Source organism: Pipistrellus hanaki, assembly GCF_964339955.1.
Source record: "Pipistrellus hanaki genome assembly, chromosome: 18".
Taxonomy (NCBI): domain Eukaryota; kingdom Metazoa; phylum Chordata; class Mammalia; order Chiroptera; family Vespertilionidae; genus Pipistrellus; species Pipistrellus hanaki.
Window position 1 is genome coordinate 38,459,004 of NC_140520.1, and position 22,648 is coordinate 38,481,651.

A 22,648-nucleotide genomic window follows, 5' to 3' on the forward strand; every position below is an offset into this window, starting at 1 on the left:
TCTGGACACGTTTCCTAGACCAGAAAACCAGGCTTTCACAACAGCCACGGTTTGGGGAACCAAAGGTTTCAGCACTGATCCCCTTCTGCCACCTGCTCGGAGCTGGCCCAGGGCTGCCTGCCTGGGTCCCGAGCTATACATGCAGCTGGCTTTGAGCCCAGAGCAGTGCTGGCTAGGCTGAGGCCCGGCCCCCCCTTCCCTCCTTCCTCTGACTCACCTTTGTGGCACAGGGTTGATGCAGAGAATTCATCACCGAATGTGACAGTGTAAGTGAGCTGGGCACTAAGAAACTCTCATTTGCAACCCAGAACTCCGCTGAGGCGCCACGAAGAGGCTGATGTCAGCACGCTAGGAGCTCGGTCTGCACACAGCCAGATGCCCGCAGCCCAGCCCGGGCGTGGCTGGCGGAGAGCTCAGGGCTGTGCCCCGGCACTGGGGGGCCGGCCAGGGAGGGAAACACAGAGGCACCCGCCCCGTGATACGCACGACACCCACACGCTCACCAGGGCGGTCACAGCCAGAGCCACCGTTTCCCACCAGGTTCTCCGGCAGGCACAGTTTTCCAGCGTTTCACAGGCAGCGCTTTCCGAGAGCTGCTCTGGTTGCCAGGATGCTCCCTGGGAAATTTCAGCCTGGCCACTGCAGTCCCATCGCGAGCTGTGACCTTTAAAAATGCAGTCTGACCTCCAACCCTTCCCTCCCCCACCTTCAGTGGCTTCGAGCGGAGGGTCCGTGTCCTCCTCAGGCCTGGGCTTCCTGCCGGCTCAATGCTCGTGGCTGATGCTCCCACACCCCCTCCCGCTACTCCTCTGAGGGTTCCCACAGAGGCGAGCCATTCCCCCAGACCCCCCACCCACACCTGCCGTCTCCAACCTCGAGGGGCGCACGTGTCCCATGTGCCCCTAGCTTAGTCTCCTGGGGGCAGCCCTGTCCGCACCCACTTCCACGTCACCCACCAGACCAACCATGAGCACCACCGTGGGGCTCTGGCCAATTCCAAGCTGCCTACCAGTGCCTCACCTCACAGGGGTCAGACAATGTCCGTGAGGGGACATGTGTGGCCCTGCCTGTGGAGAGAGATGTGGTCTCAGGTCAGTGACCTCCATGACCATTTATACCAAGCCCTGCACACCCAGGAAACAGCCGAGACAGAGCCTGGCCGCCTGTACTTGGCCATGTACACCCAGGAAACGCCGAGACAGAGCCTGGCCGCCTGCACTTGGCCATGTACACCCAGGAAACAGCTGAGACAGCCTGGCCGCTTGTACTTGGCCATGTACACCCAGGAAACGCCCAGACAGAGCCTGGCCGCCTGTACTTGGCCATGTACACCCAGGAAATGCTGAGACAGAGCCTGGCCGCCTGTACTTGGCCACGTACACCCAGGACACAGCCGAGACAGAGCCTTGATAGCCTGCACTAAGACACATACACCCAGGCTTACCTCCCGATATGCCACCCTGTGCAGGACCACCCTGCTGGTCAGCTCGGCTTATGTTACACTGCACCGCGGGGTCCTGGCTGAGACTGTACAGTAAGGCGGTCAACCTGCCCTATGTCCATTGGTGACACGTGACCTCTCTTGTTACAAGTCACTTCTGTGCCATGCACTCTCACTGCCATCTAGGGTGCCCTGTCACAATCCAGACACAACCCTTCCTGCCCTGTGCCCACCCCGCATCATCCTGCCAGCACCCAGTGCCAGGGAACTGAGGGGCACCTGTCAGTGGGCTCTGGGATCAAGATCTACCCTGGCACCTTCTCTTCGGCATTCTTTTCTGTTTCACTTGTTTCGAACACCCAGCATTCATGCCACCGTGTGAGGCACTTGGACACAGGAGGGCTGGCTGAGGCTGTCCCTCACACAGTGCAGTTCCCAGCTGTAGGGCCAGGTGCTTTCCTATTTGTATTAAAAGTGCAAATGTGACTGTTAGACATAACGTTTCCATATCCTGCAGACCTGGGGACTCCGCAGGTTTGATGTATACACAGGAAGCTAAAACTTACGATTTGTTTAACTTTTCCGAGAAAAACAAAACTCAGTTTGCCTGAGCTAAATAGAGGTGTATTAGGGCAGAAAATTATTTCTATCTGAATAGAAACCCTCCCACTCAGATCTGCAAAACCCCTGACACGTCTCTTTACACACATCAGCACAGTGTGCAGAACACACAATGCATGCATTCTCATAGACTGAGCACACATTCAGAACATTCAGAACACACACACACACACACACACACACACACACACGTGCGCTGCAGGAAAAAGGCTGTAAGAGACTATTATGTTTACTCATATAGCCAAATCTGGATAATTTAAGCAGAGGGTATTTTGTCTCTCCGTATAAATGATCTGATGGGCTGGCTCTATACAGCGCTAGTTCCTCGTTTTGTTGGTATAACCTCTGATTTTGCTTTTCTTTGTTGAAAGATAGCTTTTCCTCACGGTGCACAGAGAGGCTAATGCACACACCTCCACGGAGCATGCACACCACGGGGGGTGGAGGGGGACAGACACCTCAAAGCCACTGACCATCACACAGAAACTGAAGCCCCTCTCCCTCGTCTGCTGTCCACACGGCCATCACCCAGATAACCAGACCCGCAGTGACATGCCGCAGAGAGACGGAGCCAACTCCACACCCAGAGACTGGCACATTCAAGTACACCGAGGACAGTAATAGCAACTTACATGCCACCACCGAGACAAAGCCACAAAGGCCGCGCTGGCAGCCTCTTATTTTGAAGCCTATTATTTGTGGGAGGTACAAGCTATAATCACAACAGAAACTTTCAAAACCCTTATCCTCCGTGACGCACCAAATCTATTTCCGAGCCCTAATTGCTATGTCACCAGAGAGCTGGCTGCTTAATGCGCTCAAATGGCGCTGAGAGCTTGCAGGGCTGCAGCACACAGAGCGTGCGGGTGGGGGGTGGGGTGCAGGGCACAGCCTTCCTGCTGCCTTGTTCATCCTGGAGGCATCTCACTCAGAACTGCTTATAGGTGACGGGAGAGAAAGGCTTGAAGACCCCAGCACGCAGACTGCGAACGCACCCGCCCGCCCACGGCACATCCTTGATGCGGGCACACACTCCTTAGGCTGGATTCTTGTCCACATGGAACATGGGTTGACTTTTTAAATTTTATTTTTTCCCCTTTTACATTGTCCCAGAAATGTGTGCGGTGGAAAGACCCCAGCCATGTGGCGGGCTAGGGGGTCCGGCGAAGCCAGGGCAATGACTAGACCAGGGGTCCTCAAACTTTTTAAAGTGGGGGCCAGATCACGGTCCCTCAGAGAGCTGGAGGGCCGGACTAAATGAACTACTAATTCCTACTGTAACACCTCGGCTGCGCTCACTGACCAAAAAACCTGGCTGGCCGGATCAGACTCCTCTGCGGGCCGCATGTGGCCCGCAGGCCGTAGTTTGAAGACCCCTGGACTAGACGGAGAGAGAAGGTATTCTATATTCCCACTGCAGCTCGGTTCCTTTCTTTTTAAAATAGTACCACTAACAGATCTGCCTTTAGGTCTCCGAGGATAGCAATGGCTTTCCTGCTGAAGAATGTTCCACTGAGATAAACAGGATGAGAAGTGGGGTGGGGAGGCCTCCTTCATGGGGCCCCGCCATCTAGAAGCAGAGTTTCCTCCATTTCCAAACTCCCCAGGGCAGGGGCAGGGCATCATCTTGTGGAAGATAAGAGTGCTTGGAGGTCACTGAGAAAAAGGTGGACATTTCAAGAACACATTTACAAGGCTAATAAACATGAAGAAATTCATTAGTAATCAAAGAGAAACAAATTAAAGTCAAGTAAAAGCGAGATACCCTTTTATGATTTAAGTAGTGGCCCAGTGCACAAATTCATGCACATTGAAAGAAAATTAATTAGAATAAATAATTTAATATTGTTTTTTGCCCTTTCTCTAAATAGAGTGTCAACCAAATTCATGATCAATAAGGAAAGATCGAAACATGCATGTGTGACTGGCTAGAGCTTTATATGCATCATGCATGTGTGAGTCAACTTAGCCTTTTATAGATTCAGAGTAACCTTGCTTAATTAGACCTGCTTTCTGATGTAGCTAAACTTTTCCAGCCCAGTGAAGCACCCTAATTTCTCTTTCAGGTAATTGTCAGCAACACAGCAGTAAATAGCAACATGAAGCAGATTATTATTGTAGGTCACACAGGGAGAACAAAGGGTAAAATACTTAACTGCAACAGTGTTTGACTATATTCTTCGCAATGAGAAAAACCTGAGTCATTTTCAAGGTCCACTATTTCTTATTTCTTTTCAGCCGCTTCAAGTTTCTAACCTTTCCAAATCTCCATTTTCTGGTTAATGAAAAGAAAATAGGATTCCATCGAGTCTCCTATCTACCTACTCCAGGATTTCTGTATCAAATGAGATGAGGCGCAGGAAAACACTTCACAGACATTTGGTTACAGTGTAAAGTGTTTCCACCTGGCTCTAAAGCCCACAGCCAATGTAGGTCTTGGTGTGTGAAGCACCATGGCCAATCCCAGAGCTGCAGGCGAGGACCAGTCCCTGGTGCCACAGGTCCCAGTAGAGCAGCCGCCAGACCCACCCAGCACGGGGGTCAACAAGGGATTCCCAGCTCTCTCGAGAATTCAGGGCCTTGAAGAGTTCAATGGATGCTGTCCCTTTAAAGGGTAAAGGACACCGCTCAGCATAGCCCTCAGCTTGGATGAGATGGGCGTCGCTTGGGGATAGGCAGGTCTTTTATTTCCCTGCCCTCATGTCCAGTGGCCACTACCAAGTCCAAGCAAATTCCTGCTGAGCAAATGAGTGAATGAAGGAATGACTGTGGACCGAGCTCAAGGCCAGAGTCAGCACCTGTCCCAGAAAAGACCAGTGAGGAAGGGAAGGAAGAAGACCCACTGCTCTGGCCTCTGAACTCACACCCACAAAGGCTTCTGGTGGAAGCTGCTAGGGTCAGAGGGCACAGGCTTAGATAAGGTGGGGTTCAAATATGGGCATCAGGCTGTGAAAAATGGGGAAAAAGTCATTCTTTTATGTGAAAGACTCTCTTGAGTAACAAAAGTCTTTGGGTGCAGGCAGACAAGTCAGCCACAGCCTGCCTGCTGGTTAGGGAGGGAGGGAGGGAGCAGGGAGGGAGGGAGGGAGGGAGAGGAGGGAGAAGAAGACAGACCTCTTGACAAAAGTTGGATAGGCTCCTTTCAAAAGGTGGGCATTAAGCACCTATTATGTATCAGGCCTGGTGACAAAACCAGGACCCTTGTCATCAGAAGCAGGGCGTGGGGAGAAGTAAAGCAAGAATCCGAGAAGCCCTCGCAGGCGTGGACTGCAACACCTGCAGGTGCTCAGTGAGCAGGGCTGTGGCAGGACTGCCCTGACCTCTGGCCGGAGCACTGACCGCTGGGCATGGCACCAGGAACCTCCACTCACGACAGGACAGGCGGGGAGAACCGCCTGGCGCCCCTGCAAACTGCCCCACAGGAAGGCTGGCGGGTCCTCGGGCTGGCCCATGGCGGAGGCAGAAGCCCCGTTGGCAGGTCTGTCTCACTCACCTTCAGTCTTGTGATTGTTCTGATGCCTCTTAACTTTCTTGTTTACATTTTAAAACCAACCTAATTGTGTTAATAAACTTGAATTACATAAGTTAACGCATATAAACTGCCTAGCACAGGGGACCAAGCCAATAAGTGTTAGTTATTAATGCAATTATTAAACGTCGTTTTAGCCTGTTAATTTTCTGCCCATATTGTTTTTAATTGTTCGTTAATTTCCTGCTTTACGGCACTTGCTCAGTTTATGACTACTCGATCTGTTTTATAATCTCTGTAAGCACATTCTTCGAAGTTGTGATTCCAGCCACTCGCCCTCGTTGTCTTCTGTTTGTGTTGTTCTCCCAGTATGTGTATACTTCCTCTCGCCACGTCTCTGGCACTCTATCGTTCCCCTGCCATCTCCATCCTTCCACCGGCTTGTCCTTTAACAGTACATTATTTCTTCCTACTTCTCTATGTCTCTTATTTCCTGGCTCTTTTACAATTACTTTTTGCCATGGCTTTTCTATTTCCTATTTCTCTGCCTAAGCTGGTTCACATGTGTGATCTGTGCAGCCCATCACAGTAACGCTCACTCGGTGAAGAAGCTCTGTGAGAGCTGACAATGGGCACAGGATGGCAGTCCTGACCCGGCTGCGACAGAGCCTGCTGCCTCCAGAGCCTCTTCAACTCCGTCTGGGCTAGTAAACAGGCAAAACTGGCCTCTTCCCCCATTTGGCTGTCCCGCGAATTTTTGTTGTTGTCGTATTTGGTTAATCCTCACCCGAATCCATTGATTTTTTAGAGACAGTGGAAGAAGGGAGGGAGGGGGAAAGAGGGAAGGGAGAAGAGAGAAAGAGAGAGGAAAACATCATGTGAGAGAGACACATTGATTGGTTGCCTCCTGCACACACCCCAAGTGGGGCAAGGATGGAGGCTGCAACCGAGGTATGCGCCCTTGACCATGAACTGAATCTGCAGCCAGGCCCTCAGGGAGCACCCGCTCCAGGTCCCATAGCCAGGCCCTCAGGGAGCACCTGCTCCAGGTGCCACAGCCAGGCCCTCAGGGAGCACCTGCTCTGGGTGCCACAGCCAGGCCCTCAGGGAGCACTGGGATGAGCAGGCATCTCTTCACTTCCTTCCTCCTCTGGTACTTGTCCCAGATTCAGGTTGGTCCTGCCTTCTGCTTCTTCTCTATCAGATGGACAGTGTGTACAGGAATGTGGAAAAGAATTGTCCCCAATTCAAATGACACCAGAGATGAGCAGAGTTTCAGAAATGCACCGAATTTAAAAACAATGCCTGACTTTTCCTAAGAGAGAGCTCCATTATCGTATCCAACGCCAAGCTTGCGGGAGGAGGTCCTCCTTCCGAGGAGGTGAGAGGTCTCTTCGGGAATCAGCGCTGACGGCCCCACTAACGCCAGGGGGTCCATTCGCTCATGTTTCCTGAGTGTGGAGGGCCAGGCCACGTATGGGCCACCCCGAGCCCGAGCTGCCCTCTGGAGGGGGTGAGTTTTCTCTTTGTAGAGCAGAAGGCAGGACCAACGTGCTCAGCACAACTGACGCGACCCTGTCCCTGGGGCAGTTCCAGGCCCGGCCTGGCGGAGGGGACGGCGACTGCCTGTGGGAAATGCCGCCACGTGGCTACCTGGTGGAGCCCACAGGCCGCTCTGGGACAGCAGGAGCCGAGGCTCCAGGGAGGGCCCTCTGGGCCACACGGTCACTCCCCTCCCATGGAACACGCACTGGCCAGAAAGCTGAGAAACCTCCTACAGAAACAGGACGGAAGAGCCTTTTACAATTGTGAAGAGAACACTGTGGATTAGTAAACACAAGATGCACTGCACACTGCACACTGAATGGAGGAGCCGCCGGCCATTACATCCGAGGGGGGAGCTGGCCACACTGACCAGCACCCCAACGCTGGGCCGGAGGCAATGGCCAGGCGGGGGACGCGGGGGTCTCAGGCTGGACGCGCGGAGGCGGCCACGGAGCGGCACAGGACTTCGGGTGGGGAAGGCCAGAGGTCAGGGCTGTTGTAGACAGCAGCGAGAGGCAGGGACAGGACAGGAGACACACAACAGTCCAGCTACACTGCTCTGACCTCGGGGTGACGGGACCGGAGAGGGCGTGTGAGCGGCAGGCGCCTGGACTCTCGCCCCTGACTCCCCACCACGCCCACCCAGCACAGTAGCTCTTGTCCTGGGACACAGCAGTCATGTCCCATCACGTGCTGAGGAGGGGCGGAGGAAGCTCCATCCCCGGAAGCACACCTCCCTCAGAACAGTCAGTGACCCCCTCAGCACCTCCGGGGAACACCCACCCGTGCCCCCGAGAAGAGGCCGATGAGCACGCTATCCCTGTGATGCTGCCGATGGCACCCAGGGGCCGGGACGCCCACCACAGTCTCTGGCCGCGGGCAGCTCGGGAGCATCACAGTGGAACCATCTTCTGGGGACACTCCTCGCCTCCCTGGACACACTGTGGGCCGCCCCTCGGCCCCCTTGCTCCTCAGCCTCACTAGCGGCAGGTGTGTGGCTCCACGGATTTCATGGACGCTGGCGGTGACACACGGGGGCTGCGGGATGGCCGGGGAACAAGGAGCTGCCCAGAAAATGTCCAGCTCAGAGGAAACACGCCAGGCCCAGCTGGGCTGCCGGCTGTGGGCGTTCATTCAGTTCTGGCTGGAACCTTCCATTCCTGTCCTGTCTCTTCTGATCCCCTCCCTCTGTCTCCCTCCCTTCTCCTGGCACCTCAGCCCGCACTGCTGTGCACACACGCACCCACCCACCCACACAGTGCACACACTCTCACACAACACATGCACACACGCAACACATATACCCACACACAACACACATGCACACACACAAGGACACCCAACACACACAAGAACACACACAACACATGCACACACAAGGACACATACAAAGGATAACACCATACACACACACACACACACACAAGGACACACAAAACATATGCATGCACTCAATGCAGATGCTCATACAACATACACATAACAGACACATAAGGACATATTCACACACAATGCGTGCACGCACACACAAACACACACAAGGATACATACACAACACATGCATACACACAATGACACATACACACACAAGGGCACACAAGGACACACACACAACACACACAACACAGACACACTTACACATACAACACACACAGGGCACACATACTACATGAACACACACGTGTGCACGAAAAGGATACAGGCACATGGACATGTACACATCCCAGCTCAATCCACCACTAACAGTCACCTCGCCCTAACACACTTGGTCTCGCAGGGGCGCAATTTAAAGATGACACAGAAGGAACACACCTGTCGGGCCGGCCTTAGCTTACCCACCCGTACACTGAAGACCCAGAAGCAATAACCAAGTTCACGGGGAGCCAGCAAGAGGCTCTTTCACACTGCACTTTGAAGCCGTGTCTGTGCGGCTTGTGCCGTCAGACATGACTGTGCCCAGCCCACAGGGTGGCGTCGGAAGGGGTGCTGCTTCCGGTCCGAGGCCCTGCTCCCCGCTTGGAGAGATGCCAATGCGGGCTGCCCCCCGTCCCCCGCTTCCTGCCGCCACTCAGACTCCTCGGCTCCTCTGTGAGCGTGCCACGCTCTCGCCCCAAACTCACACAGAGCAAAGCTCCTTCTGGAAAAGTCTGCCAGGAAGTGCGTGAATGCATATGGGCTGGAGCCCCCCGCAGCCACTCAGCTCATCTGGAAGCCATTTCTGAGCACACACTCCACAGGATCAGTGGTTTCTAGGGGGCACTGGCGACTCACCCGTTCCCACAGGAACAGCAACTCGTGTGAGCACAGAGGACCAGGGTCTTCGGCTGCCTGAGCACACCAGGCCAGCTCTGACCTGCCGCTCTGAACTCCGGCCGAGATGGCCCTTCCCCTCTTGGCGTGGGTGCTGCCTCTGGGCCTGCCCCAGCGGCCTGGCCCCTCTAGTGGGTCATTTGTGGCGAGCCAGACTCTCGGGAGACAGAGCGTCCCAGCCAGCACACCCTGCTCTCCTTGTGTCCGGGCTAACTCCCTGCCCTCTCTCCCAGGCCACCTCTGACGGAGAAGCCGGGGCTCCCTGGCCGCAGTTCTTGCCACTGGCCATCGCGGAATGGAGGGACCGTCACCTCCACGGCAGACAAACACCTCAGCCAGCACAGCGGGGGTGACGGGTCATGCCTACTTTCCCTTCCTTCCTTCCCCACTTTAGTCTGATCATCCCAACGAAGCCACAAAGCCGTCCCCACCGCCCACCACAGGCCCGGCCAGCAGTGCCCCGCCTCGGGCTCCAGGCCCAGGACCTCAGCCGAGGGGCAGCAGTCCTGTCCCAGCCGCTGTCACCGCCGTGAGGGAGCGGACGGCTGATCTGAGAAATCGAGTTGGATTGCTGTCCCAAATCCACACTCGGTTCTCCCGTGTCTGTCTGATCGATTTCACTCTGTGCGACACAGCTTGTCGCTACGGATTTTCATGCTGGTCGGGAGCCGCGGGGACCCAAGGACTCATGCACGATGCTCAGCACCCGCCCGTCCCTCTGCACACCCCGCCTCTCCGTGGATGCTCTTCAATGGGCCATCGGAGAAAGGGTTCCTCTTCAGACCACACCCCTGATGCCATGGACACCGGTTCCCAGCTTTGCTCCCGTCCCACCCGGCGCCGGTCACCTGTGCGGCTGCTCCCGCAGCAGAGGCGTGTGGCTGCAGGTGCCTGCCAACGCTGATTGTGTCTGGCAGCCCCGCATGCCCGCCACGATGCCCGCCCCTGCACCTCGGCTTTGTGGGCAGAATGCTGCGGACGGCGTCACCGCTAGACACGAGGAACTCAGCTAGATGGGTCCCACTAAGTGTCCCTGGGAGCCGGTGGCTGTGGACTAATTGGCTGGGAGAGGATGGAGGGGACTTGAGTGCTTACACTGATGCCCTGGGGACTGTACATCTGACTGGCCGCCAGTCCGTCACTGTATCCTCCTGTCTGGCTGATAACATGGCGAAGGGTATCCACCTGCGGGAGGAAGAGAGAGGAGGTTAGTCAGGGCTCCGCATGCTAGGTCACACCATCCCTCAGAGACGCTCCTCTGGGGGTGCACGAGGAGGCTGGCTCCTCTCTAAGCCAACCCAGGCTCCCCTCGAGCTCCGAGAGGCGACAGGAACACGGTAACAGAAAGGGGGCACCCACTGAGCTTCCGGGAGGTGGAGGTGGGCGGGCACCTTGTGAGAGGGAGGAATGACCCCCCACATCTCCGTGCAGCTTCTCCCTGGCTGGTGTCCCATAGAGGGCACCCGGCCAGCCACTGCCCGAGAGCAGGTGTGGCCGGCACGCATCTGTCTGGGGACACAATGGCCAGCGCTGCTACCTGGCTGAGTGTGGCCTTATCTCCTCACATGTGACCCAGGCACTTCCTGAGCCAGGGCTGGAGCGCCGCCTGCGGTCTGTTCTGGGCATGTTGTGCTTCCTGGCCACGTGCCCATGACACAGGCTGGCACGACTGGTAAAGCCTGGGCAGTTCTGACCCAGAGCCCCCCCGCCACCCCTCGCCCATCAGGGGTGGGAGGGTGAGCTGCCCGGGACCCTGGGCTACCCCACGTGCTTCACTTTCCCTTCCCAGCATGGACGTGACTCGGCACCAGAACGGGTCCCTGGCCCCTCGGGAAGGCTGGGAGCTGGGCTTGGGCAGCCGGGGTCTCCCCGAGGTCCACCTGGAAGCAGGACGCTCAGGCCTGCCCCCCAGGAATCACCTCCATGTCGGGCAGGTAGTGAGCAGAAACCTGGAGTGAGAGGAGACCCGGAGAGGGAGCCGGTGCCCGAGCAGCCCCTGCGTCCTGGGCGGTGAGCACAGAGCGCTGGTCCCCTCGCTCCTGCCCCGCCTTCCCAGTGTGATTGACAAGCCAGAGCCAAATGCGTTCACCAAGTGTGGATGAGATTCCCACGACCAGGGCTGTCTCGGTGTCGGTTTGGTTTGGTTGGTTGCTGCTAAAATTTGTGTCTACGTGTCCCTTTGAAGCGGTAAGTGCCGACATGACCAGGAAGCGCCCGCACGACCGAGGGCACTGGGCTCCAGGTGCCCCTGCGGCACAGTGGCTGGTCCCTACCTGTGACTGCACGTTGGCTCCAACCTGGGCCCCTTGGTAAGAATCCCCATTGAGTGACTGCACGCTCATGAACAAATCTCCAGAGTTTGACATGTTAAAAGAGCTGGAAGAACCTGGAAAGGAAAGGATGAGGCACCTGAATCACAGAGAGGAAAAGGCTCCGCCCGCAACTGATAGCAAGAGGAAGAGCGACATGCAAAGCAACCCCCAAACGAAACTGCACCCACACCCCTCCCCCCGGTTAGTAGCATGGAGGACAGAGCAGACAGAGGTGCAGGGGTCCTCGGTGCCGGGAGCCTCGCAGCAGCTCCCCACTGGGGGAGGGGCTGAGCATTCCTGTCTGCTCATCTAGGGGGGGCGGGGCAGTGTCCAGGCCCAAGGCCTCCCTTCCGGCCTCTGCGGTCTAGGGTTGGCCAGGGTACCGCAGGCAGGAGAACGTGGGCTGGTCCTCGCCACGTCCACCCCCACCTGGAGCGCACGAGCTGGGCAGCTGCATCCGAATATGCTGCTGTGGGCCCGCCTGCCAGCGCTGGCCCTCGGGGAGGGGTGCATGAAGCAGTGCCCTCGCGGGCAGGACCCAGGTCTGATTCTGCTGGCATTCCTGATTTCTAGAAAGCAGGTGAAGTTCCTTGTTGGGTGGCAAACAGCCCAGAAAGCCTCTGGGGTGGGGCAATGTGTGAGAATGAGCTACCCTCCCTGCTACCTGCCGCTATGGAGGAAGAGGAAGCAGGAACGTGAGCATGCGTGAGTATGGAGTGCTGATAACAACAGTGATAACAGCCCAGGGCCCACAGCGGGGCAGGAGAGCATCTGCCGGAGATGGAGCCGTTCCCCGGAGCTTGCCCTGAGGTCCATCTTGGCCCCACCCGGCTCCCCTGGGAAAAGCCACCCCCACAACCTGAACACGGGGTGTGGGAAGCTCATGATTATTCTGGAGTCAGCGTGCAGCTCAGCGCATTAGGAAAGGAAGCCCGACGTGCAAGGTTTGGTTAAGTCATGACGTTAGCCTGGAAGAGGAGACGCAGGGACCAGGTCCTTCCACTCTGTGCTTTCCAGCCAGAGGCTCTGGCTGCTCGCCGCGTGCTCTCCGTGCGGAGTCGCCCAACAAGGATTCCTGCCTGAGCTCGGGCGCCTTCCTGGCTCTGCAGGGGCGGCCTGCCTCCTACCCGAGGGCTCGGCCACCGGGACGGGCTCTGGTTTTCTCCACGGAAGGATCCTACGCTAACTGGCCGTCCTATCCTCACGCTTCAATAGCCCCGAGAGGAACCGAGGACTGAGCTGAGCTCGCTCGCCTGGGCACGACCTTGAGACAGGAAACCGCGTCTTTCTGGGTTCTCTGGGACGTCCCTCGACATGCAAGGACCCAGCTATTTTGCTGCATGAACTGAGCTCATGCTCGCTCCCTTCTGGTGGAAAACAGGGCGCTCCTTCTTTGGGGAGGGTGCCCCGACACTGCCCAGAGACTGGCCTTGCCACAGCCCTGCACACATCCTGTCGTCTGGCACATTTCTCTGTGTGACTCATCCCAAAGAAATTAGAAAAGATGGGTCTTCAGCAAAATAGGCAACACAGGCCCAAGGTCCGCGTAGTTCCAGCTCTGGCCTCCCAGCTGGGCTGATGCCCAGGGCCCCACCCCCACCAACCCCAGTCAGCCTCTCAGTGACCTGTCAATCCCAGGCCTCCATGCCCTAGTTATTTCCCTTTTAAATCTTCCTTTTAATCCCAGAAATAGAAGCTATAATAAATAGTAAAAGCCACTTTGCCGTAAGTATGACAACACGCACTCCCACGCCAAGGCCATCAGCACCCAGGACCGGCTGCTCTGAGAACCAGCCGGAGTGGCTCACAGGCTCTCGGCTTTCCCGGGAGCGCACAGTCTGAGTGCAGGAGCGCGACCCTTCCAGCCCAATAGCAGGAACACCACCCTCCAGATGTTGGCTGGTGGCACACACACCGAGAACCAAGAGAACCCCAAGGGGTACCCAGTGCCAGGGAATGTGGCATCCATGACCACGAAGGCCTGGATGCGCCAGGTACAAGGCAGACGCTGCCATTAGCACACTGTTTCAGAAACACACGAGCACAGAGTCATGGGAATGTGTCTGGGCCGCACGGACACAGCGAGGACACGCGCAGGGCAGCACACAGAGCAGTGACTGGGGTTCCCGTGTGTGGGGCTGCCCTCTGCACGCGTGTCACACAACCAGGGCTCCTGACTCATGAGGCTCTGGAGGAGGCCACTGCCCTCATGGCAGGTCACACCGACATCTAAGTAACAGAAGACAGGTTCTCCCTCCTGCGCTGGAGCCGGGGAGGCAGTGGGGGCACACTGCCCGTGGGGGCGGCTCTGCGGTGCGGTGGCCTCATTCCCACGGGAGCATTGCTTGCTCAGTCACGGGGGCCTTCCCAGTGATCGGTGGTCACATCACCGCCTATTAGTCAAACACGCTGCGCTACGTGCTGGCCCGCCCACAGGCTCAGCCTGCACCGGGGAAGGGGTGGGGTTCCAGCTAACACCCCGACATTCCGGGCTGGGGTGGAGCTACACTGCCTGAAGGAGACCGAGAGGGAGCCGGGTCCCCTGGGCCCCACCCGTTGGCACAGGCAGACGTGTGAGTGCCGGGTCCCAGGCACCGCACATCTAGTCTCTAGGACACATGAAGTTGTACAGGAAAAAGAACACCTGTCCTCTTCATCACCCAAGAAGAGGATGCCGATGACGAAATTGCAATGCTGCGCGGGGTTGCAGACCCGGCACCGCTGGCCTCTCGCCCCATCCTTCCTGTGGCACGCGCCCGGACTGGCACTGCGGAACAGCCGCCCTCCCAAAAGGCGACAGCGCCAAGTGTCTGCAGACAGACCCCGTGTCCCGGACGCAACTCCCGCTGAGCGCGGCGGCAGGATGGTGTGCGGTCCTCCCGGAGGAGCTCCGCGTGGGGAGGAGCCCTGGTGTCCTCGGCACTGGTCTGTGCGAGGCAGCGGAGGGGGATGGGCTCCGTCTGCAGACAGAGGAGGGCCGCCTGCCGGCCCTGCCGGGTGGGGCTCAGGAAGGCTGTGTCCAGGCCGGCTCTCTCTTCTCCAGGACCCCTCCTCCGCCCAATGCGAAAGCCCTGCTACTCCCCGCTCAGGGCAAAGCAGCAAGGGGAAACGTCGTCTGGCTGCGGGGAGCCCCAGCAGGTGTTGGGAGCCCGAGGCAGGTGTGGGTCAAGGTTCTGAGCCCCAATCCCGAGAGGCTGTGCTGTCGTTCTGCACTGAGACGGAAGGGGAGGCACACAGGAAGAGAGACTCAGCCAGGGGAGCCTTCCACTGGGCTTTGGACACCAAGGACAGGTTCTGGGGCTGCCTGGCCGGCCAGTCACCCTCCCTGCCGTGGCCTTCTCTCTGGCCGTGGGACTGCACTGATCTCCTCACAGGAAGCCGGGGTCCGGGCTTTCACATGACAATCTTCCCCCTTTCCCCCCCAAAGCCCCAGGCCTCCTATTTCCGGTGGAATGCAAACATGAACCAGGGCTCCCACTGACTAAACGGGGCCGGGGGGAGACCTGCCACGGCGGGGCCTCCGCTGCCCGCGCACCTCTGAGCAGCTGAGCGGAAGGCTGACACCTGGGCGTGCTTCCTGGTCACAGACCCGGATCCCAGGCTGATGTCGGTGCTGCCACGTGGCCCCGGCAAAGCACAGCCACTGTCTTCTTTCCCGGAGGCGGAGACTCCTCCAACTTCCCAAGAGATAACCCCACCTCCTCAAAGGGCCCTCCCTCTGTCTGAGGTCAGCTCTTCCTGTAATCTCAGCATCCAGAGTCTTGGGGACTGTCCCTCAGGTCTTCCCAGAGGAACTTTGGGGACAAAGGGTTGTAATTATTACTTCATTGGGCCCCATTTTTGCATTCTTTTTTCTTTTTTCTTTTTTAATTTTCTTTTTTCCTTCTATTCTTCCTCTGCATCCACTTGCCAGCTCTGCTGGTGTAAAATGTGGCATTTGCCAGGCACACTCACTATCTCTGATGCTCACTATCACCACAGGTGCCCGTGTTAAGTGGCTTTGTGAAATAAGCTTGAGGAAGCAGGCCTGCATCTCTCAGCAGCAGGGACACTCAGAAGTGGCTGAATAGCGGGAGGCAGGACAGCTCTGGAGGGAGGCCTCGGGGAGCCGCTGGCCCAGCGTCCGCCATGCAGGAGGAATGCAATTACAGCGAGCAAACCTCCAACACAACTCCCGCCTTGACAGGGACCAGAGGCTCCAAGGCTCCTGAGCAAGAGGCTTCCAACCAGCCCCACGCATGTCCAGATTTCCTTTGGTCTAAACCTGCCGCCTGCGTTCACCATCGTGTCTGCGTTAGGCTTATCGAACAAAGAGCTAACGGCATCAGGAACTCCTGCTGTGACCGCTTGGCCTCTTCAGCTTCTCCCCGGCTCTGTGCAGCGATGTGGGCTGAGCAGGAGCCGGAGAGCACAGACAAGCCGCCTGCATCTCGTGTTGACACGTGTGCCTTTAGAGGGCCCTCTGCTGCCCACACGGCACACTCCCTCCTCTCTGCTCAGAGAAAGGCACGCAGGGCTCCTCCACGTGTTCTTTCCAATGATGTCAGACACCTGGAGGGTGCGGCTCAGATCTCCCAGAATCACTTACTTTGTGTCCGAATAGTCACATGACATTGAAGCCACCAGGAAACTGTCATCACAGTGACATTCCCAGAGGCCAAGGCCCCCCGCCAGGCAGGGTGAGTACTGCCTGCTCTCCACTCCGTCAGGAAGGAGGACAGTCACTGAGTCCTGAGGAGGGGAGTCCACAGGGCCGTCCGAGGACGCGCCATAAATCACACCGCCATCTGCGGGGCAGATCTACGGGAGAGGAGAGCCGTTTCCCCTCTGCTTTGCGTTACAACAACCTTTGCAGAGTGTGGAGTGGAGTGCGCTTTGCTGACAAACTGTCCTTCTCCCAAAGAGGCCGGGGAACCGCCTGCTGGCGGGGCACGCCCACCAGGCGCTGGATCTGACACGCTCCATCACGGCTAACGGGGCAGGAGGAAGCTTTGTTCTTAACCTGCTGGCTTCAATCCTCGGTCAGTCACACCACAACGAGAAGGAGACACACGGAACCTCCACAGCATGCACCTCCGCTCTGCTCCCCTCCTGGGTGCGGGAGGAACAGCTGGCCAGATGCTGCGCCTCACCACGCCAGTCCGCAGAGCCCAGCCCTCCACGCGGTTTCGTTTAAAGAAAGGGAGGCTGTGATGGCACCACCCGAGACGTGGAGAACCTGCTGGCAACAGATCTGTGCGTCCAGGGCCTCGTGTCTCCAAGAACAACCGTCCAGGGGGGAGGGGCCTTCGTGGACAAACAAGCTTTGGGTCAGAGGTCCTACGGGCCCCAGAAAGGCTGGGCGTTAGGTTTTCAGCAGTAAGAGCTCACATATTTAAATGGTCGACTTTTTACGACGGAGGCATTGATTTTCTCATACGTGCACCCCCAGCCACGGGGTAAACTGCCATAATCTGAGGTCAAACTCATTTCATTAGGAAATATTTCTGGTTTTTCCCTTAGAAAAAAGCATCAACATATCCTCCACAGCACACACACACTGAGGTTACAGTTTATGCATTGTGATATGTTTGTCCACAGGGCAGGAAGCTCAGGCTCGGATATAGCACATACCAACAAGTAAGGTGTGAGCCCAAACTCTGGAACCAGAGTTTCGGTGCATAAAACCAGGAACACAGCTCAGGACTGAGTATAACGTGAAGACCGAAATTGGAATCATCTGAATTAATGACTGGCAATTTCCTTGTGTACTTTACGCATAAAAAAGGAACAAAATAAAATGGTAAAGAATAACAACTTTCAGAAGTATAGATATCACAGTCTGACTTTGCAGAAATGAACACCCAGGAGATGTCGGCCGGAAAAGTGAATATTCACGCGTGGAACCCGGCTCATAGGTGACCCAGCTTGTATGTGATGCAGCAGTTGGACAAGCATCGGGTTCCATGAAACAGACCACGTGCTAGGACCCGGGACCATGTCCACGTACCCACCAGCCACTGAGCTTCCTCGGGCATCTCTGAAGGGGGAACGTGGCGCCACCTCCTCAAAACCAACCAATTTACCTTAAACAGACACACCCGTGCTCACCACCAGGCAGGCCCTGCGGGTGAGCAGCGGACACGTCCCGCTTTGGATGAAAGGGAACCCTCAGGGCACGGACAGCCAAAGGGACACGCAGATTCACAGACGGAGAAGCCGGGAGGCTTGGAGAAAACCCGGTGCAGAAAGAGCGCGCACAACACGAGCCCAGTCCCCCCAGAGCAAAGAGGAAACTAACCGGCCGAGTTGGGAGTTGAGGGTGAGTTAGCCTGGCTTCCGTGGGCTGACACATTGGTGGCAGTGACAGCCGTTTTGGCAGCATAAATATTGGCTTCCTCTTGAAATTTACCTATGTTCTTCTTGTACCGGATTCGCTTATTCCCAAACCAGTTTGATACCTAGAGCGTGTGAGAGAAGAGAGAAGGTTAGCGTTTCCTCCTCCACAGCAGGGCCATGGTGGGGGAAGGGGAAGCCGAGAACGTGGGTATGGGGAGGGGGTCCTCCAGTTACGATTTCACAACCTTGAGGAAAAGGTCTGAAGTAAGAGCTTGAGAGCAGCAACGATAAGACACGAGACTCTCTCGCTGAACCCAACACAATTCACACAACACAATTCACACAACACAATTCGCACAACCAGGAGGAGCCACTCTTTAAGCCAGGACCCTCTCAGGCCAGCAAGCATCGGGAACTTGCTGACCTGTTAAGTATGACACTAAAACAAAATGCTTTTAAAAAGTAAGTTAGTTTTGGCCCTGGCTGGTGTGGCCCAGTTGGTTGAACGTTGTTCTGGGCCCTGAGATGTTGGATTCCTGTTTAGGGCACATGCCTGGGTTTTGGGCTCCATCCCCAGCAACTGATCAATGATTCTCTCATCAATGTTTCTTTCTCTCTCTCTCTCAAATCAAATAAAAACATATGTTTAAAAAACAAAAATAAAATAAAAAACAATGAGTGCAGTGTTTGCAAGAATTTTCTTTGTCATAGCAATGCTAACACTGACTTTGGGCAATAAACACACACTGACCTTTCAATATCCATGTAAACCTAGGTCAACCATGATGGGTTCAAAGCAGACTTTTTGGGGTTAGGTACCTTTCACGTGGACTAGATACTCAGCCGTGGTGCTAAGACCGCATCAGCATCCATGGGTCAGGCCCACAGGCTCCGCTGTGTGAGCAAGGCCCGCCCTCCTGACTGGGGAGAAACTGGGGCTCCAGGCTGCCACGTGCAAGTCAACATTCAGAATAAACCTGGTTTCCGTTTGCTGTGAAGTCAGTCCCTTGGCGAGGCTCACAGCAGCTGTCCCGGCCTCTGCCAGGCACAAGTGGGGCAGCGCCCATGAGCCTCCCCCCAGTCCCGGCCTAGGGAGGTGCATGCCCCAGATTCCAGGTGTGACTTAGCACCAAAATGCAGGCTTACATAACTGCAAAGCAGACTCTGAGCCTGGCGAGGGTGGCGGCGGCTCCTGCGCCTCCGCACACACAGCGTCTATGCAGAAGGCAGACAAAGGGAATTCTTGCAAGTGACACCGACTTTGGGATCCATGAACAAGATTCACAGTCTCACACGCTGACCCTCATAGCTCTACGCAGCGTGTGACGCAGCAGACACGGCTAGGCTTTGCTGCGAAAATCAAACCGTGCCGTTGCAGGGGCCCTCTTACATGTGAATACTGCCTCCTCTCCTCACACGAATGCTGAAGACTTGGGTCTGTGAACATCCCATATCCTGCATCTTGCCCTGAGAGACAGCCAATGAGAAGGCGCCCTGTGTGGTGTAAGTGCTTGTGCAACAGGAAAACAGAGGTCAGCCAGAAGGGGGCACAGCGGCCATTCACCAACGCTGTGCAGGCCACCCCTAACCCGTTCTCCCTGGCAGCGCCCCACTGTCCATGTGCACCAATGTACCCTGGCTGCCTCCGACTGCTGGGGGGACAGGGCAGTAAACACACAGACTTGGGAGGGCCTGGGTGAGCTGAGAAACGGGGGGAGGAGGGTGCCTGGGGGGCTTCTGAGGAAGAAAGGACATGCCTGAGGGATGATGAAATCAGCTCCAAGCGAGAAACAGGAGAAGGAAGAGGTGCAGGGGGACGTGTTAGGGACAGTTCCCTTCCAGGCGGGAATAGCTGAGGGGAGGGAAGGTGCCAGGTCCGTCCGGAATGCCTGGTCGCCCACCAGGGGCTGTTGCACGCCCTGGGCGACATATAGAACCTGTGTCGCACTAATGACCTCACTGCTCAGCATCATGGCTGAGGGGCTGACAGGCCCCGTCCCAGGAAGGAGGAGCCCTCGCTCCTCTGGAGAGACTCTGAGGGCATGTGGCCCTGTGATGCCTCCAGAGCCTGTGTGCACCGCAGGGAGCGTCCCCGTGAGGCTGGCACTCCGGGGGAGCCGGTATGTCTGCGGCCGTGAAGGTGGACGAGGTCACTCGGCACACAGAACAGTGCTCGCCAAGCCAAGTGCAGGGAGAGCTGCTGGAACAGACTCCCAGCCTTCCCGCTGCCCCTGAGATTTTGATTCAGGATTGGGAGGGGCAATTTTAATGAAGAAAGGAGGGAGGGAGGGAGGGAGGAAGGGAGGGAAGGAGAAAGGGAGGAAGAGAGGGAGGAAGAGAGGGAGAGAGAGGCCCTGGCTGGGAGTTAGGGACCTGGTCCACAGCTGGCGCCTGCCAAACACCCAGCAAACACTGAAAAGTCACTTCCCCGTCCCCGTGGACCGAGGGTCTAGGTGCAGAGGAGAAGGCTGGAGACGCAGACAAAGGACCCCGCCCTGGCCCCTGGAGGGTGCTTCCTGCGTTCAGGACTGGAGATGACCTTCCTGGGTCAGTGCCTGAGGAAGGGGAGCAGGAAAAGAGTTGGAGGGGGGCTGCTAACGCTGCTGCAGGATCACACAGCATGGGGGCGGGGGGGGAGCCCTGGCGAGCTAGCCATCGGGACCCCGGGGAGCCTGTGTTCTGTCCAGGCCTCATTCCGCCGGGCTAACCGCAGGCCGATGGAAGTGCGCCCGCAGGGAGCGCCGGAGCAGGACCCGTTCAGGCAATGCAGCGGCACTGTGTGTTCCAGGTGCCTGGCAGCCGTCCAGCGAACTCCCCACTACATCAGTTCCCTGCCCACCCACTACGGAGATCCAGGTGGGTCTCTTCACATGACATAATGCAGAGGAAGTCTATGGTAGATTTCAGACTCCCTCCTGGTCCCAGCTAGAGACCAGGGGTGGATTCTGAGGTTCCGATTGAGCGAAAGTTCGCATGGACCCTCTTACATGTGCATATTGCCTCCTCTCCTTCTCACAGGAATGAAGACTCGGGTCTGGGGACATCCCAAACCCTGCATCTTACCCTGACAACGGACACCGGTCACGGCATCGCTCCCGGGGAGGGGCACTCGGAGGCGTGTGCGACCACTCCAGTGCACACGGGGCATTAATTCCCCACACCTTCATCCCTGAGCACAGAGAGAAGGCGCGCCTGTCCCTTTCACGTGGAAGTTCGTCCCCTGGCTCACGGAGGTCCTGGGTGGGGCAGGAAATGGGCTGAGGAAAGGCCTGTGGCTGAGAAACTACAGGAGAGCTTTCCAAAGTCAAGTAAGCACCTCCGTGTGGAGGCAGCGAGCTGTCGGTGGGAGGAACCGGGCCCCGTGCCACAGCCCTCCACCGGGTCTTTGCTTCCAGCTGGTCCCTGGCCAGTCCCCCAGATCCCGGCCGCAGCCCCCTGTTCACACAGAGCGGGCTGACCCCGCTGTCCTAGGTTCCACTGCCAGAGCCCGCAGCCCCGAGGCTGAGGCCTCACCTGGGACACGGTGATGCCGCACTTCTTGGCCAGCTCCTCTTTGGCTTCCTCACTGGGGTAAGGGTTGCTGAGATGGGAATAGAAATACTCATTCAGGATTTCCGTCGCCTGCTTGTTGAAATTCCGTCTCTTCCGCCTGCACAGGAGATAGGGAGCAGAGGAGACACAAAAAGGAGTTCACACCAAATGCACATGCACAGGGAGAGCAGGGCCCGCTGGGAGAAGACAGGGTTTCCGGCGGCTGTGCCCAGGGGCTGGCTGCCACTTCATCACACACCCACCGCTGTGAGACACTCACTGGGCCCAGAGAGGGCCTGGCCCGCAGAAGGGCCCTGGGCTTGCCCTCCTGGCCCCGGAGCGAGGCGGACCTCCAGGAAAGAACAGCCCTAAGTGGCAGAGGACACGCCGCCGACTTCTTTCCAATCATTTTTTTGAATAAAAGCGTTTTTCTGCCCTTAAAAAAAGTGCTAACTGAACTAATTCAAAGTGAGAATTCCTTCACTGCCTCCTCCCAGAAGGCCTTGGGTGGGACACGGCTCACTGCAGGCCCGGCCGTCCCTCCCCGGGCTCCTTTACGGTAAAATGAGCTCATCTGCCTTTCTTGCTTCTATCAAAAGCTTTTCCTCATGGACAAGATGCCCAGAACGTCCCTGGTTGTGCCAGGATAGGATTTCCCAATTTAGCCAACAGAAAGCGCGGACCACCTTGCTAGACAGGAAATTCAGCTAATATTGTATTTTCAGGGTCCCGCGTGGATTAATTAACACAATGAAGTGCCTGATTTTACCGGGTGAGCACCATCTGTCCACAGGTATGAGCCACATCTGCCCAGACACCGGCAAGACCGAGCCACTCTCCCAATCACGCTGGGTTTCTGGGTCACCCGCCTCAGAACTGGGCAGACTGAATTAGAAACCCAACTGCAAAGCAGGCAGCGTCTGCAGCTCCCGCATGACGGGATCTGGGGGGAGGGCCGGGCACCTCGTTCCCAAGCTTGTCCTGGCCTCACCTCTGGCTTCCTCTTGGCAGGAGAAGACAGCTGTCTGGGGTGGGGGCCCTGCGCCCCGAGGGCTGCCCTGATGGGGAGCCCCTCGCCGTGTGAGTGAGGGGGGACCTCCC

General features: G+C 57.0%; 1 protein-coding gene across 4 annotated transcripts in view; it reads right to left on the bottom strand.

Moving 5' to 3' along the window:
* The window catches only part of PBX1 (PBX homeobox 1), a 178,205-nt gene that overhangs the window by 5,251 nt on the left and 150,306 nt on the right, over nucleotides 1–22,648 (bottom strand). For 2 of the 4 annotated variants that reach the window (XM_084867116.1, XM_084867115.1), the window contains 4 exons: nucleotides 21,530–21,665; nucleotides 17,979–18,138; nucleotides 11,660–11,772; nucleotides 10,482–10,571 (listed from right to left, as the gene is read on the bottom strand). In XM_084867116.1, the coding sequence (XP_084723242.1) occupies nucleotides 10,482–10,571; nucleotides 11,660–11,772; nucleotides 17,979–18,138; nucleotides 21,530–21,665 (499 nt within the window). The remainder of the gene's footprint in view (nucleotides 1–10,481; nucleotides 10,572–11,659; nucleotides 11,773–17,978; nucleotides 18,139–21,529; nucleotides 21,666–22,648) is intronic. The other 2 variants (XM_084867117.1, XM_084867118.1) reach the window with 2 other exon arrangements.